The 16,392-nt window shown below is 40.7% G+C and overlaps 1 protein-coding gene across 2 annotated transcripts in view; it reads left to right on the top strand.

Moving 5' to 3' along the window:
• sptssb (serine palmitoyltransferase, small subunit B) overlaps positions 1–14,120 on the top strand; it is a 40,398-nt gene extending 26,278 nt beyond the window's left edge. Inside the window, exons 1-2 of one of the 2 annotated variants that reach the window (XM_072254592.1) lie at positions 3,112–3,191; positions 12,903–14,120. In XM_072254592.1, coding sequence (XP_072110693.1) covers positions 12,933–13,175 — 243 coding nt within the window. In that variant the 5' untranslated portion in view covers positions 3,112–3,191; positions 12,903–12,932 and the 3' untranslated portion in view covers positions 13,176–14,120. Of the gene's footprint in view, positions 1–3,111; positions 3,192–12,902 lie in introns of those variants that run through there. The other variant, XM_072254593.1, reaches the window with a different exon arrangement.
• The last annotated feature ends 2,272 nt before the right edge of the window (positions 14,121–16,392 follow it).

Here is a 16,392-nt window from a genome sequence, read left to right on the forward strand (position 1 = left end):
ATATGGTCCATGTGCAGGTCAGTGGGACTAGGCAGAAAATGGTTCGGTACAGCCAAGAAGGGCCAAAAGGCCTATTTCTGTGCTGTAGTTTCTATGGTTCTATGGTTCTAAAACTTATACATATTCATTGCCAATATTCTTGATCAAAGTATCATTAAGATTTTTTTTTCCATTTCATAACATCCTACAACTTAAATAGCATGGTAAAATATGCTATGTATTTCCCCAGTCTGCATATATATCCTCCTAATAATCTGCTATTCCAACTGTTTGCAAGCTTTGTCTCACCCGCAAAATGAAACCATGAGTGTTAATCACCAGCATCTAACCAGGTGCCTGATCTCATAAGAAATTGGAAATAATTACGAAAATCTGAACATAGAAAGTACAAAATGGGAACCAATGCTTTAACCCATCATGCTTGCACTAAACGTGATGCCAAATTAAACTTACCCCATTTGCCTCCAAATGGCCCGTATCCCTCAGTTCTCAACCTGTCTAAGTGTATCTTAAATCTTGCTACAGCTGCCCCCATTCTGAGTATGTACCACTCCCTGTAGAAAGAGCCTTGCCTCTAAAATCTCCTTTAAGACTTCCTTCCCTCACCTTAAACCTGTGGCCTCCATTAGTTAACATTTCGCCTCTTGGGGGATAAAAGTATACCTACCCTGGTTATGTCTCATAATTATATATAAAACATTTTTAATAGGCAAAATTTGAAGTGAACATGAAAAGTTAAAGAAAAGTAAAAATGTTGAAAACACTCATTGTGGAAAGTGAAACAGAGTTAAAATTTTAGGTCAAGGAACATCAGAACACTTACGACGAAATATTAACTCTGTTTCCCATGCACTGAGTATTTCTTGTTTTTTTTTCTCTCTGTTCTTAATGCTTGTTCTCAAGACTTATTTTGAGCAGGGCCGTATGCAGAATCTTTTATTGAGGAGTCAGTTCCCAGCTGATTGGCGTAGTCCGATGCATTTCAAAGTCTTTCTGAGTGAAATTGATTAAGATCCACGTCAGAAATGCCCTGAGAGTGAGGTTAAGCTATCTTGGCAAGTTTACCAGTTGACAAAGACATCATTGATAGAGAATATTTGTGATATTTCCCACTTATCAATGTTGATCACGAAATGGGTTTTCATTGCCAAAACTCTGTTGAAACAGAACAGATTACACAGTCAAAATAATAATACGGAAGTACTATGTACTTCAAGATTCAAAATTGTTTAACATTATTTCTAGTACACAAGTGTAAAGCAAAGCAAAATAATGGTTACTGCTGATCCGATGCAGCACAAAAAGAAACACAGAATAAAGAACACCGTAATAAAAAACACAATAAATGTAAATACATAAGACAGCTTATATAGCAACACACAACAAAATTGCTGGTGAACGCAGCAGGCCAGGCAGCATCTCTAGGAAGAGGTACAGTGGACGTTTCAGGCCGAGACCCTTCGTCAGGATTCACGAAGGGTCCTGATGAAGGGTCTCAACCCGAAACATCGACTGTACCTCTTCCTAGAGATGTTGCCTGGCCTGCTGCATTCACCAGCAACTTTGATGTGTGTTGTTTGAATTTCCAGCATCTGCAGAATTCCTCGTGTTTGCGTTTTTAAATGGACAGCGTATATACATAGATTTATTGTAGGTCCTTGAAGTAATGCTAAGCAGAGACATGTCTGTAAATAAGTTAACTCTGACAGGACATTATAAGTGATAAAGTATGGTGATATGCAGAGGTGGGATAGTGGTTGGAAGTACTGATCAGCCTCACTACTTGGGGAAAGTAACTGTTCTTTAAGTCTGGTGTTCCCAACATGGCTGCTACATAGCCTCTTTCCTGATAGGAGTGAGACAAACAGTCCACGAGCAGGGTAACTCCCCACTGAACTCAAATCAGGTGCCATTATTTGATTATAGTAATACACACAAAATGCTGGAGGAACTCAGCAGGCCAGACAGCATCCGTGGAAAAGAGGAAATAGTCAGCATTTTGGACCAAGACCCTTCTTCAGGACTGGAAGAAAGAGATGTGAAGTCAGAATAAGAAGGTGGGCAAGGGGAGGAAGAAGCACAAGGTAGGAGGACGGGTGAAGTAAAGAGCTGGGAATTCAATTGGTGAAAGATATAAAGGGCTAGAGAAGGGGTAATCTGAAAGGAGTCCATGGAAGAAAGGGAAAAGGAAGGAGCAGCACCACGTAAGCAGGAATGGGGAATGGTGAAGGTGAGTGTGGCTTCATCACGGCAGTAGTGGAGGCCACAAACTGACATGTTAGAATCTGAATGGGAAGTAGAATTGAAATGGGTGGCTACTGGGAGATCATGCTGGCGCATGAGTGTAGGTGTTTGGTGAAGGGGTCTCCCAGTCTATGTTGGGTCTCCTCGATATACAATATCTGATCAGTAACAATCAAGCTCAGTGGAAAAATGGCTTCCATCTTCATTTAGGAGTCCGAAACCCACCAGGTTACAAATGTAAATCCAGCAGATCAAACCACTGTACATTACTACTCCGAGCACTGGCCTTTGAGGCACTAAAATAAAATAAATTATTCTCTTCCTTTGGTAGAACAGCTGTTCACTGCTCTCTGCTTTCTCACAATCCATGGCTATCACAGCCCACTTAATCCCATAATTGTATCCAAAGACAGAAGACCATGAATGAACAAAGTTTGATTTTTAAGGGTATCATTAATTGGGAGCAACATTTCTGCAATATTTGAACCAGGAGTTTATGTTAACAGTCTTTGATTTCATTCTATATTAAAATATTTTAGAATTTTATTTACATATTCTCTTTAAAGTAAATAACATTTTGTTCTAACATCATTTTAGCAAAGTGCTTCTATTTCTTGGTAAACATTGACAAGTCGGGCAGTCACATTGTTGTAAAGAGCTGAGCAGAGAGTCGAGGTGTTCTGAAACGGCAGCATACATCAATAACTTGCTGCCACCTGAAATCTTGCCCTGGGGCATGAGTGTTAAACCTGACGATACCGGATAAATCAGGATTTGATATTAAAAGGTCCCATACGCCCATGAAAGCACAGGCCTTTTAAATCGCGCGGTGCAGAAGCATCCCGCCACCGGAACCAGTGCACGTGGAGGGAGTGAGTGATCGATCGGGGCTGCAGCCGGGAGAGTACGTCTGCCTGGGACTGACTGGATGGCTGGCTGGAGCTCCGGTATGGAGGAGGGACTGGGATGGGGAGATGTGTACCCACAGGATTTGGAGTACCTTTTGGCTCGAAGCGGGGACATCCCCGAACCTGGGGGAGGGGCGGTGGTTAAGGGGAAATTGGAGAGACGGTGGAAGTGTGCTTTGGCATTTTCTGCCGAGCCAAAGCAGCGACAATAGCGGAGTGCGGTGAGTGGGAGCGGCACCAGTAGCCGAGAAAGGGAGGGGGGGACGCAGGGGCGAGAACGGGAGGAGCTGGGGAGCTACATTGTGAGTAAACGGGAACAAAGAGCCGGTGCGGTAATGATGAAAGAGAAAAAGAGAGTGGAGACCCACTGTTTAAAGGGAGCATCAAAAGATGCTGCAGAGGGAGGGGAGAACTGCAGCAGGGTGAAGTGTAGCCCGCAGCATATTACATATTACAGTGCAATATTACATATTACGGTGCTGTTCTGAAGCTGGCGGAGGCAGACTCGTAGTTTCCTGATTGACAAAAGGACGAGCATGTTTTTTTTAAATACAAGATCTTACCTTGGAAACTGCTGCAGACTGGAAGAGAAAATGCACATAATGTGCGCAAAGGGGTCTTAAATCGGCTCCGGACGACTCCTTGTATATTTAAATTGGTCTAATGCCGTTTCGTGTTCCTATCTGATGTTCCTAAAAGCAATGAAGACCAGTATAAGCCCAGTGAAGCAGGAGAATGGTCTGAAATCGGTATTCATTAAGGCTGAAGCGTATGCCAATTTCTAAAATCAAATCACTTTGTCTGATTTGTGGCTCATGCCATTTGCCAAAGGTCAACTTCAGGACTGAAATGATTTTTAACAAGGACCACCAATGTTATGTAAAACAAAAAGTCATTCAGATTTTGTCTGACTTAGTGAGGCTTGAATGGTTGTCCCATATTGTTGTAAGGAATGCAAATCAACGGAGGTAGTTCTTCAAGCTGGAACCATTTGACCAGGGATCTGCACCAGGGGCACTTACATAAGTGAGCCTGGAGATGTCAAAAATGTTTACTGATATTATTGAGAAGGGTGGTAAATTATGCTACAGATTGAAAAGACTTCGAGCGACAGATTCAATTTGCAGAATGGGCGAGAATGTTGAAAAATCTTTGGAAGTCAGAGTGCTATTGATAGATAGATAGATATACTTTATTAATCCCGAGGGAAATTTGGTTTTGCCACAATTATAAATGGAATAGAAAAAAATGGTAAAAAATGAAAGACCTTTTTATTTGGAGGCACTGAGTACGAAACCATGAATGCAATCAGATTATCAGTCTGCAGTTATAGTGTTGCCTGCAGTTTTAGGCATCTGAATCATAAAGAGGCCATAAACAATGGGAGAGTATAGCAAAACCATACAACAAAAGCAGCCAGCTATGAAGTTATCAAGAGAGATTCAAAAGATAATACATTCTGGAGGTGCACATTTGAAAATGGTGCCATATTTGGCAGGACACTAGTGGTAAGCTGTCTCACTTGCTCGTACTTGCAAAATTGCCCCAAAAGCAACATTGCCTGTTTTTTTTTGCTCCTCTCCTACTGACCATCTCCCTAAACTCATCCTATCCCTCAAAATAGCACTAGAGCACTAAAGTATTTCCTTTTATAAGGGTATTGGCCTGCTCCCTTTCAGATTTCAACTATCACCACCATCAGGTCTTTTGTATTACAAACTGCCTATCTCGTTTCCACTCTTAATTCTTTCCCAAATCATGGCTATTTTCTGTGTCCATAATCCTATATGTGAACCTCCAGCCAGGTTACTGATCTGCCACAGTGCTGAAAGTGGCATGTGACTATATAAATCTCCACATCATTTGTAGATCATTGGGGTACAGTTAAATGCAACTGTGAAATTAAGAAGAAAGAGGAGAAATTCTTAATTTCACAGTAGCATTTAACTGTACCCCAATGGTCTACAAATGATGGAAATTTCATCAGCTTCTCTTTTCCCTGTCTATCATGGCTAAAAGGTTTAGTTACAATTTTTTTTATTAAGTGCCCTTTCATTAGTGTCCCTGCAGATATACTTTCATAGTCTTTGACATACAACCAATCTTCAAGAAAGTCCAATCCTTATTTTTGATTCTGTCTTGTCTAGCCATTGAATTAAGCCTAAAGCAGACTGTTTACAAACTGCTGCACCCTATTCAGTCTTGAACTGAACCTCCTGTATCCATTAAGTCTGCCTACTAAAGCTTCTGAAATGCATATCCATGCACTAATTGGCTTCATTAATTTCTCTTGGCTTAGATTCATAGAGGCCTGCAGCACAAAACAGACCATTCAGCCCAACTAGTCTGTGCTGAATGATTATTCTGCCCAGTCCCATCGACCTACACCTGGAGCATAGCCCTCTAAATCCCACCTATGCACGTACTTACACAAACTTCTGGATAAGATACGAGCTCGTCTAAGATGCTGGTCATAAAATATGAATTCATCATAACATGCACAAAATCCGTTCTTACTCTTTTGTTGACAAAGCCTGGAGTTATTGTCTATCCCTTTGTACCCTTTGAAGTGAGTTGCCAACAGGAATTTCAGAGTGCATTTAAGAGTTAATTCCATTAGTGGATCCGAAGTTACATAGTAGTCCGTTCGGGGTAAAAGTGGCTTTTTTTCTTCTGGTGAACTGGGCGGTCATTCATGACACACATCAAAGTTGCTGGTGAATGCAGCAGACCAGGTAGCATCTCTAGGAAGAGGTACAGTTGACGTTTCGGGCCAAGACCCTTCGTCAGGACTAACTGAAGGAAGAGCTAGTAAGAGATTTGAAAGGGGGAGGGGGAGATCTAAAATGATAGGAGAAGACAGGAGGGGGAGGGATGGAGCCAAGAGCTGGACAGTTGATTGGCAAAAGGGATATGAGAGGATCATGGGACAGGAGGCCCAGGGAGAAGGAAAAGGGGGAGGGGGGGAAAAACCCAAAGGATGGGCAAGGGGTATAGTCAGAGGGTGAAAAAGGACGGAGAGAAAGAATGTGTGTATATAAATAAATAACAGATGGGGTATGAGGGGGAGGTGGGGCATTAGTGGAAGTTTGAGAAGTCAACGTTCATGCCATCAGGTTGGAGGTGTGTTGCTTAAATTTCCAGCATCTGCAGAATTTCTCATGTTTGGGTTATTCATGACAATAGTTTCATTTTTTTTTATTGTCACTCTATAAAAGAAAGCTATTTATTACAAGATCATTAATTAATTTAGCTAAATGCCATGCTAGATTTACACAAATTATCAGAATAATCTGCTAATTATTCAAGATGGATAGTCATGGGGAGAACGTACAAACTCTTTACAGACAGTGGGAGGAATTAAACCTGGAACACTAGCAATGTAATAGCATTATGCTAACCATCGCACTACCATGTTGCCCTGTGTCACATTTAGAAATGAGGAAGTTTTGTTACAGTTATACTGTGTAATGTTGAGGCCACACCTGGAGTACTGTGCACAGTTCTGGTCCCTTTACAATGAAAGGATATTATTCCATTGGCAGGACTCCAAAAGATATTCACCAAGCCAAACTCTGGAATGAGAAGATTTTTACCATAAAGGCTAAGCAGTTTGGGTAACACAAACGCTTTGTAGTTTAGAAGAATACGTTGTGATCTTATTGAAACATAAGTTCTGAGTGCTAACATGGTAGTTGTCAAGGTGATCTCACTGGTGGGAGACTCCCAAATGAGAGAACATGTTTCTCGATAAAGATTCCATCTTTTAAAATAGATATACATAGATATTTCTTCTCACTGGGAGTGGTGAATCTCTGGAATTCTTTGCCTCACCACCACCACCCTCCAAGCCACATACCATCCTGACATGGAAATATATTGCCATACCTTTACCCTCACTGAGTCAAATTCCTGGAAATCTCTCCCTAATAGCAATGAATTGTGGAGGCTAGTTCACTAGAATTGTTTAAAGTGGAGGTAGATCATTTTTGGAAAGATCGGGGGTGGAGAGCTGTAGTAAGTTGGCACAGAGGAGACATTGAGGGCTAGGGTTGATCAGCCGTGATCATAATTAATGCTGGTGCATGCTTGAGGGGGCTGAGTGTGCTGCCCCTCAGGCATGAGATATGTGTATGCTATACTTCTGCTCTGATTTTCTTTTATAGATCATATTTACACATCTGTGCTTTACATGTGACAACATTTTGGTAAATGGACACAACTATCAAAAGGTTCATTTATTATCAAAGTACATTATGTATCCATATACAACTCCATCTTCTCCAGATAGCCACAAAACAAAGAAGGAACATGAAAGTCATTCAGACAGAAGCATCAAACCCACCCAGCAAAAAAAATATGGCATCCTGGTCAACAATACCCCAGATCTCCCTCTCCCTGCACAAAATGGAACAAAAACATCGAACGCCACCCCCCCAAACCATCTTGCCCCCCCCACCGCCACACACAACAAAATGGAAAGAAATGGTCAATAAACACGGTATATTACAACCATCAATCTGAGCAAGTCCACAGTCTATAAATGCAATAGTTCAATCCATAAACACAGAACCACCGTAACATCTTCCTTCGTCAGCGAAGTGACACACTGCATGCAGAGGCCTACCTGCCTGCCACAGCAAGCCACACAGCAGTAGACCACTCAGAGACTCCTGCAGCAGTGATCAAAAGGAAGGAATTTGGTGCTGAACTCGCTCGCCTTTGGCTTTTGCTTCAAATGTCTCAATCTTCCTCGATGCTTTAATTAGCGATTAAAGGACGCATTAATCGGCGAAATGGAGTCAAGCTATCCTTGCCCATTGGAACAATCAAGGTGAAATGTGCAGTTTTAAAGAGCAATATCATTCCAGCTGCCATTTATAATGGGCAATAATCTATCAAGGTAGAGGAATGTGTTATAATTCACTCAGGTAGCCTCTTTTCCAGCAGCTGTGATCCCTTGCATTTTTGAGCTTTGCTTTCAACAGCCAGTCAACTATGCTGCAGTCTGAAAACAGAACTCCACAATGCTGTAATCATAGCAATATTTAAATACACATCCTGAAATGTACAGTGCTGTACAAAAGTCTTAAGCACATGTAAAAAAAAATTCTGTAGAGCAAAGATACTTCCAAAAATAATGAAATGAGAAGTTTCTGAATATCAAAAAATTACTATATAGAGTAGCAATCAGTAAAAATAACTAAATCAAATCAATATTTGGTGTGACCACCCTTTTGCCTTTAAAACTGCTTCAGTTCTCTTAGTTACATTGCTGTGCAGTTTTATAAGGAATGTTTTATAAGGTGCTTGGAAGTAGGTACAGAGGAGATGTCAGGTGTAAGTTTTTACGCAGAGAGTGGTGAGTGCGTGGAATGGGCTGCCGGCGGTGGTGGTGAAGGCGGAAACGATAGGGTCTTTTAAGAGACTCCTGGATAGGTACATGGAGCTTAGGAAAATAGAGGGCTATGGGTAAGCCTAGGTAGTTCTAAGGTAAGGACATGTTCGGTACAGCTTTGTGGGCCAAAGGGCCTGTATTGTGCCGTAGGTTTTCTGTGTTTCTAAGCAGCTGGTAGGTTGTTCCAAGCATCTTGGAGAACTTGCCACAGTTCTTCTGCTGACTTTGGCTGTCTCGCTTGCTTCTGTCTCTCCAGGTAATCCCAGACAGCCTCGATAATATTGAGATCAGGGCTCTATGGAAGCCAATATCATGTATTGCAGAATTCCTTGATCTCCTTTTTGCTGAAGTTGGGAGAGATCAGAAACCTCCCTGATGGCATTGTGTGATCGATGAGAATCTGCTTGTACTTCTCAGCATTGAGGATTCCACTATTTCTGACCAGATCACCAACTCCATTTGAAGAAATGCAGCCCCAGACCTGCAGGGTACTTCTACTGTGCTTCACTGTTGGCTGCAGACACTCATCCATATAGCACTGTCCAGTTCTCCTACAAACAAACTGCCCCCTGCTTGAACCAAAAATGTCAAATTTTGACCAGTCTGCCCAGAGCACTTGCTGTCATTGTTCTGCACCTCAGTCCTTGTATTTTTGTGTGTAGATGAGTCTCTTGATTTTGTTTCCACTTCAGAAGAATGGCTTTTTGGCAGCAGTTCTTCCATGAAGGCCACTTCTGACAAGGGGTCTCCAGACTGTAGAGGGTGTACTTGGGTTCCAATGGTTGCTGAGTTCAGAGCTGAGAGCAGCGCTGGACTTCTGATTTAGAAGGAACGTCAGTTTGATGTATCTCTCATCTGCTACGCTCAGGTTCTACTGCGGCCACTGCGTTTCTGGTCCTCAACATTGCCCACTTTGTGGTTCTTCAGAAGAGCTTGGCGAGCACATTGTAAAACCCCTGTTTGCCATGAAATTTCTGCTTGGGAGAGACATTGCTGATGCAGGATAACCACCTAGTGACCTGTTGATATGCTCCTTCTTGCCATGGTGTAAATATTGATCATTTGAAGGTTAAACTGTCACATCTGTCGCATCCTCACCTTTTAGTTTGGTTGTCCTTTGCCTTGTGTGATTCCTTGTACACCCATTTCTGTTTCAGTTAATCAATTTAGTTCATTCAACTTATTGATCATTAGCGTCTGTAATCTTTGTTTAATCATGCACTGGGTTATCTACCCACAAACTTTATTTCTGCACAGTACTGTAAATGTACATACCAAACAGGAAAATAGACTTAATTTCAAGTTACCTCACTCTATAGGAGTTCATGTCTAAATACAAAATTTCAAATGAGACAACAACCACTGTCATTAGTTGGTTGATATGTGGCAGTTCTTCAGTGATTAATGCCTATACCATGCTGCTCTTCACTGTGAAGGAATAGAGTATAACAGTTTGGAAAGCTTGTTAAAAGTGTACAGGATGATGGTTGAAGTACTGATCGGAGTATTAGTCTCTTTGTTTTAAGAGTTCACTTCACTGGAAATTGCTTCTGAGATAGTTGGATGGGCATGCTATGTTAGCACAGGAAAGTGTGATGACACTTGTGTGCTATCCCCTGCACATCCCTGGGTTGTGTTGTTAACGCAAATGATGCATTTCGCTGTATTGTTTTGATATACATAATGGATAAATGACTCTGAACCTGAGTCTTATGAGGAAAGATAGGACTACTTTCAGCTTCTAATAATTACAAGGAGTAAATTATTTGAATAAAAGTATTGAGTGGACTTGATCAGCTGGATACTAACAGGATGTTTTCCTATTGTGGAAAATAGTTTTCTACTGTGGAAATCCAGAACGTAAATCCAGAACGTGTTTTTTTTTAAAAACAGGTCAGTTATTTAACGTGGAAGGGAAAGTTCCCGTTTCTGTGAGCTATGGTTCTTTAGAGTTCACTATCCCAGGGAATTCTAAAGGATGGGTCATTGAGATAGTTGAGATAGATGGTGGGGAAACGGGTAAATCAAGGGTTCTGGGGAACAGTGGGAAAGTTGAGGTTACAGTAGATCAGCTCTGGTTTTATTGAAAGATGGAGTAGCTTGAAGCTGTATGACTTGCTTCTATTCCTGCTACTTGTGTTTCACTGATTAAGTGTTCACCAGTGAACTACCGCCAACAAAGGACAATCAGTCAAACAGGAAGAAACTGAAATTATGACCAGTGTTATTTTAAATTCATGGGCTTTGTTGCTGATTAGGCATGTTGTTATAGCTGATTGACTGGTAATGTCAATACCTATAATGATTAGCCCTCAGACTATAAAGTGTCATGAAGTTATAAAATTACAAGTATAACAAAAAGATTTCTAATGTATGAAAATCATGTAGTACAGTACTAAAATCAAATTTTTGTCTTTCAAATTATTTCCTTGGTTTGAGCTTAATGTGAAAAAGACTAAGGAGCCGGTGGTAGACCTGAGGAGAGCTAAGGTACCAGTGACCCCTGTTTCCATCCAGGGGGTCAGTGTGGACATGGTGGAGGATTGCAAATACCTGGGGATACGAATTGACAATAAAATGGACTGGTCAAAGAACACTGAGGCTGTCTACAAGAAGGGTCAGAGCCATTTCTATTTCCTGAGGAGACTGAGGTCCTTTAACATCTGCCAGACGATGCTAAGGATGTTCTACGAGTCTGTGGTGGCCACTGCTATCATGTTTGCTGTTGTGCGCTGGGGCAGCAGGCTGAGGGTGGCAGACACCAACAGAATCAACAAACTCATTCGTAAGGCCAGTGATGTTGTGGGGATGGAACTGGACTCTCTCACGGTGGTGTCTGAAAAGAGGATGCTGTCTAAGTTGCATGCCATCTTGGTCAATGTCTCCCATCCACTACATAATGTACTGGGTGGGCACAGGAGTACATTCAGCCAGAGACTCATTCCACCGAGATGCAGCACTGAGCGTCATAGGAAGCCATTCCTGCCTGTGGCCATCAAACTTTACAACTCCTCCCTTGGAGGGTCAGACACCCTGAGCCAATAGGCTGGTCCTGGACTTATTTCATAACTTACTGGCATAATTTACATATTACTATTTAACTATTTATGGTTCTATTACTATTTACTATTTATGGTGCAACTGTAACGATAACCAATTTCCCCTGGGATCAATAAAGTATGACTATGACTATGTTTGGTAGGAAAAGTTTAAGATCTGTAGTTTAAAAGTTAGTATTATTTGTGGAAATTTAGCTTGCAAGTTGGTGTTGTTGCCCATTTTAGTTGAAGGATGCAGACAATCTGTCGATCTAGTAATGCATGTAAATATTACAGAATAAAGTGAAATACAATATTTACTGTGTTAGTTTATTAAATGGAAAATAATTTTACTTTCCACATAGAATGCTTTGATGTGGCTGTTTATAAGCTCAATTGATCTTTAATCCTTCAGCGTGTATCTTATTTAGTAGAACTGGGCTGTTCTCAACTGGCATTTAACATTCGAAATGTGGAGTGCAATAGGTCTATGAAATGGGTATAGTACAGTTGGAAATTGTTTCAAAGTTAATGAAATGCTACTTACTAAAATTGCTCTTTGAACTATCTTTTAGAAGATAGAACATTGAAAAGTGCAGCAGAGGAGCAGGCTTTCTAGCCCATCATAACTGTGCTGGCCATAATGCAGAACTGAAATTATTCTATCTGCATGTACATGATGTATATCTATCCAAGTCCTGCTATTCATGTGCCTCTTAGATGTTGCTACTGAAGCTGTTTTCTGCACCTCCCCTGGCAGCTTGTTCCAAGTAACTACCACTCCCTGTGTAAAAATAAAACTTGCTTTGTAAATCTCCTTTAAACTTTCCTCCCCTTTCCTAAAAGTTATGCCCTCTAATGTTTGACATTTCCACCCTGAAAAAAGAACTCTAATTATCTATCCTATCTCTGCCCCGTATAATGTTATCTTCTTCTTATCAGGTCACCAGCCTCAGCCTCGAAAAAGTCTAGTTTCTCCCATGGAAATATTATCAGTTCAAAAGATTTTCTCCAAAATTGCTGATAGATCTATAATTTTCAGCAACACATGCAAAATGTTGGAGGAACTCAGCAGGTCTGATAGCGTCTATGGTAATGAATAAACAGTCAATTTTTTCGACCATTTATAATTTCCATCATTTTGTTTTCCATTCAAACATCAGGCCATCATTGTACTTTTGGTTTGCTTATTTTTCCCAGTGAGTATTTGGGTAATCCTGAAATAGTTTATGATTGTGTAGAGTTAAAGCAGCATTGGTGAGCATTATATTTCTGTCCCTTGATCCTAACTGAATTCTCTTCTTACTTGTATAGGTTAATATCCCCCCCCACACAGTGAGAGAGATGGATGTGAAAGGCTTGAAGGAAACCCTGGCCTGGCTATATTATCAATACCTACTTATCACATGTAGTTACGTGCTGGAGCCCTGGGAACAGACAATTTTCAATTCAGTTTTGTTCATCATCGTGGCAATGGTTCTATATACAGCATATGTCTTCATTCCAATTCACATTCGACTGGCACTGGAGTTCTTTTCTGGCCTAGGTGGAGTCCCAACGGAAAGCACAATTGCAATCATGACTTGACGTGATGATTTTAAGAATCAAGATCTTTCGTTAAGAAGAGATCCTGTGAATCTATGGACTTGCTGACAACTCTGGGATGGGTTTTAAACTTACTTCATGGCTGCAGTCTTAAAATTCCACCTCAATAACCTCGAGACTCAAATAATGTTGTAAATAGCATTCTTTTAAAAACATCCAGCAGTTAAAGTTGAGAATCCACGGTCACAAGAAGAGTCACCCAGCGTGACGTTAGCAATAACAGCCTATTGGGAGCAATAGCCACAAGGGTCAAATAATTACCCTTCAGTTGTATTTGTCTAAAATCAAATCATTTGCATGTACAGCATCCTATGCCTGTTTTATATGCATCTTTTATTGTAATAGTATAAATACTTCATAGTTTTTATGAAAAAAATCTTCAATTTGCCAAGATATGTTTGTGTAATTGACTGTTTTGAAACTGATAGTTTCAGTCTAAGCAAATAGTGCAGGATTAACAAATGTCAGGTTACATGACAGCTCAAAGATACCAGGCCATAAAATAAACTATGCTATTGCTATTGCTTGGCGTTAAAACATAGGGATGATTCAACCATTCAAGCTTCTTGCAAAGAAATAAAGTATGAGCAGCCTTTTTTTTGCAGTTTAGTGACAATGATGGTGATTACTAAAGAACACTTTTTAAAATATAACTTTCAAATACTATTGAAAGGCCAGAATGTGCTTCCATGTATTATTCTCTCTGGCATTGTACTCCTATTGTTGAAAATACACTGCTGTTGAATGATGGGACACTGTAAATGCAATAAAATACAAGGCAGCTTGTCATACGAAACTTTTATACACACCTAAGGTATCTTATGATCTCCCAGGTTTCCTTCATGCTGGTAACAATTAACCAAAGTACACATGATGAAATATTTGTCGCAAAACCTGTATGTCCATTGTAACTGAAAATCTAACTTTCCTTGCTGTATTATTCAGGAAAAATCAATGGTTATGTATTATGGACTTGCAATAAAGTTTATTCAAAATAATTTTTCATAGTGTGGTATAGCTTGTTTTCCACTCTCTTTCCTCACACCATACGTCCTGGATTATAACAAATACATCAGATTGGCCAACTGAGTTATCTTCTTTTCCATGTTAGAAGGTGACTAAACCATTAGTATTGCTCACTGCTTACCAAAGCAATGAACTTCTGACCACATGCCTCTTGCTGTAGTGCTGGTATTGAGGAAGCTTGCAGCAGGAGATCTTTAGTACATCCAGATAACTGAATCCCCTCAGACCAAGCAACCTCTAGGAACAAGGTGTCTGTATTTTAATACTTCCTTCCTGATTTTGGGAGAATCCAAGAGGCCATGCTGTTCCAAGGCAGACAAGAATGCAAAACCGATTAAATAAGTCTTGCCTCTGCTTCATCCTGCTTCAATATATGACTCTTAAGGGATGGAGAATATGCATTTCAGAAAGTACAAAGGGCGAAAGTGAGTGACATGTTGACAAAGATCTCACCTAATAGCAGGTTGCTTTGCTGAATCATGCACTGCACAAGTTTCCATCAATGTTTCCTGCCCCCGATTTTTCTCAGCTAAACCTGAACCAATCCAAATTCAACACCATAGTCATAGTCATACTTTATTGATCCCGGGGGAAATTAGTTCACCATGATCACCTAAGCAGAGTTCCTTCCTTCCTTCCTTCCTTCCCACTGTACTCTGCCATCCCTTTAAATAGCAGAGCTAACATGTATTTTTGCCTCTCTTCAAGTATAAAATAGCCTGGAATGTTTAGTGGCAGCAATGGTCACACTTGGATACCATATCAGATCACACCCATTTACAATGACGCATGCTGTTCACTTGTCTACCTTATTGTAAATGCACATGCATTCAGGGATTATACTTTAAATTTGACCTTTACATTTTCCATTTTATGAACCTAACGATTGCCTAACATTGTTGCTGTTTACACTCTTGCTCACAACTTTTATTTCCACTTCTGCTTGTCTTTCCTGACTGCCCTTGGCTTTCCATCCTTCTATCAAACACTCAAAAAAAAGCAATAACAAAAAACCTTTATTTCTCCTCAAGGATATTGGTCTCAATCCAATTGAAATGCTACCTTTCTGTCTTGTGCAAATCCAACCTGCCCCACCTTAACAACTTTCCTGTAATGCCATGGCCAGAACTGCACTCAATAATCCAATAATTTCTCTGTCACTGATGTAAGGCATACCAGCCTATAATTTCCTAGTTTATTGCTGCTGTTCTTCATGAACAAAGGGAAAAAACTGGCTCCCCTCCAATCTTCTGGGACCTTGCCTTCAGAGGATTTCTCTCAAAGCTGCAGAAACCTCTCTTCCTTCTCTCAATAACCTTGGGTAGGTCCCATTAGACCCCAATGACTTAGCCATCTTATTGCTCTTCACAGTTCCACCTTCTGGATATCAACATGTCCTAGAATGCCATCATATCCCATCTTGTCAATTATCCATTACCTTCTCCTTGGTGAAGACCAACGCAAAGTACTCATTTAATATATCACCCACCTCCTTTGGCATAAGTCATAAATTGGCTTCTGAGTCATCCTACCCTTTCACGAGTTGCCTTATTATTTTTTGTATAGTAATGGTAAATCTCAGCTAAAATAATTTCACAAACACTAGCAATCTGTTAATGTCGTTCATTTACTGTCGTTAGAGTTTGAGAGATACTCAGACATTACACTTTCAAAAGAAATTTGACAATAAAATGAACAGAGATCATGATAGCACAATATGGGCCCTTTAGCCACGAAGTTATGCTGACCTTTTAGCCTACACTAAGATCATCTGACCCTTCCCTCCCACATAGCCCTGCATTTTTCTATCATCCCTGTGCCTATCGAGTCTCTTCAACATCCATAATGTATCTGCCTCCACCACCAATTCTGGCAGTGCATTCCAGCGACCCACCACTCTCTGGGTGAAGAACTTATAGCTGATATGCACCCCTACACTTTCCTCCAATCAGCTTAAAATTATGCCCATTTGTAACAGCCTTTTCCACGCTGGGAAATAGTCTCTAGATGCCCACCCTATCTATGGCCTGTATTATGTTGTACACCTCTATCAAGTCACCTCTCATCCTACTTGGCTCCAAAGTGAAAAGCCCTAACTCGCTCATCCTAGCTTCTTCAGGCATGCTCTCCAATCAGAAAGCTAACACTAAGCTGTGTAGTGACGACAGGAACC

Source organism: Mobula birostris, chromosome 4, assembly GCF_030028105.1.
Source record: "Mobula birostris isolate sMobBir1 chromosome 4, sMobBir1.hap1, whole genome shotgun sequence".
In the NCBI taxonomy this organism is placed as follows: Eukaryota; Metazoa; Chordata; class Chondrichthyes; order Myliobatiformes; family Myliobatidae; genus Mobula; species Mobula birostris.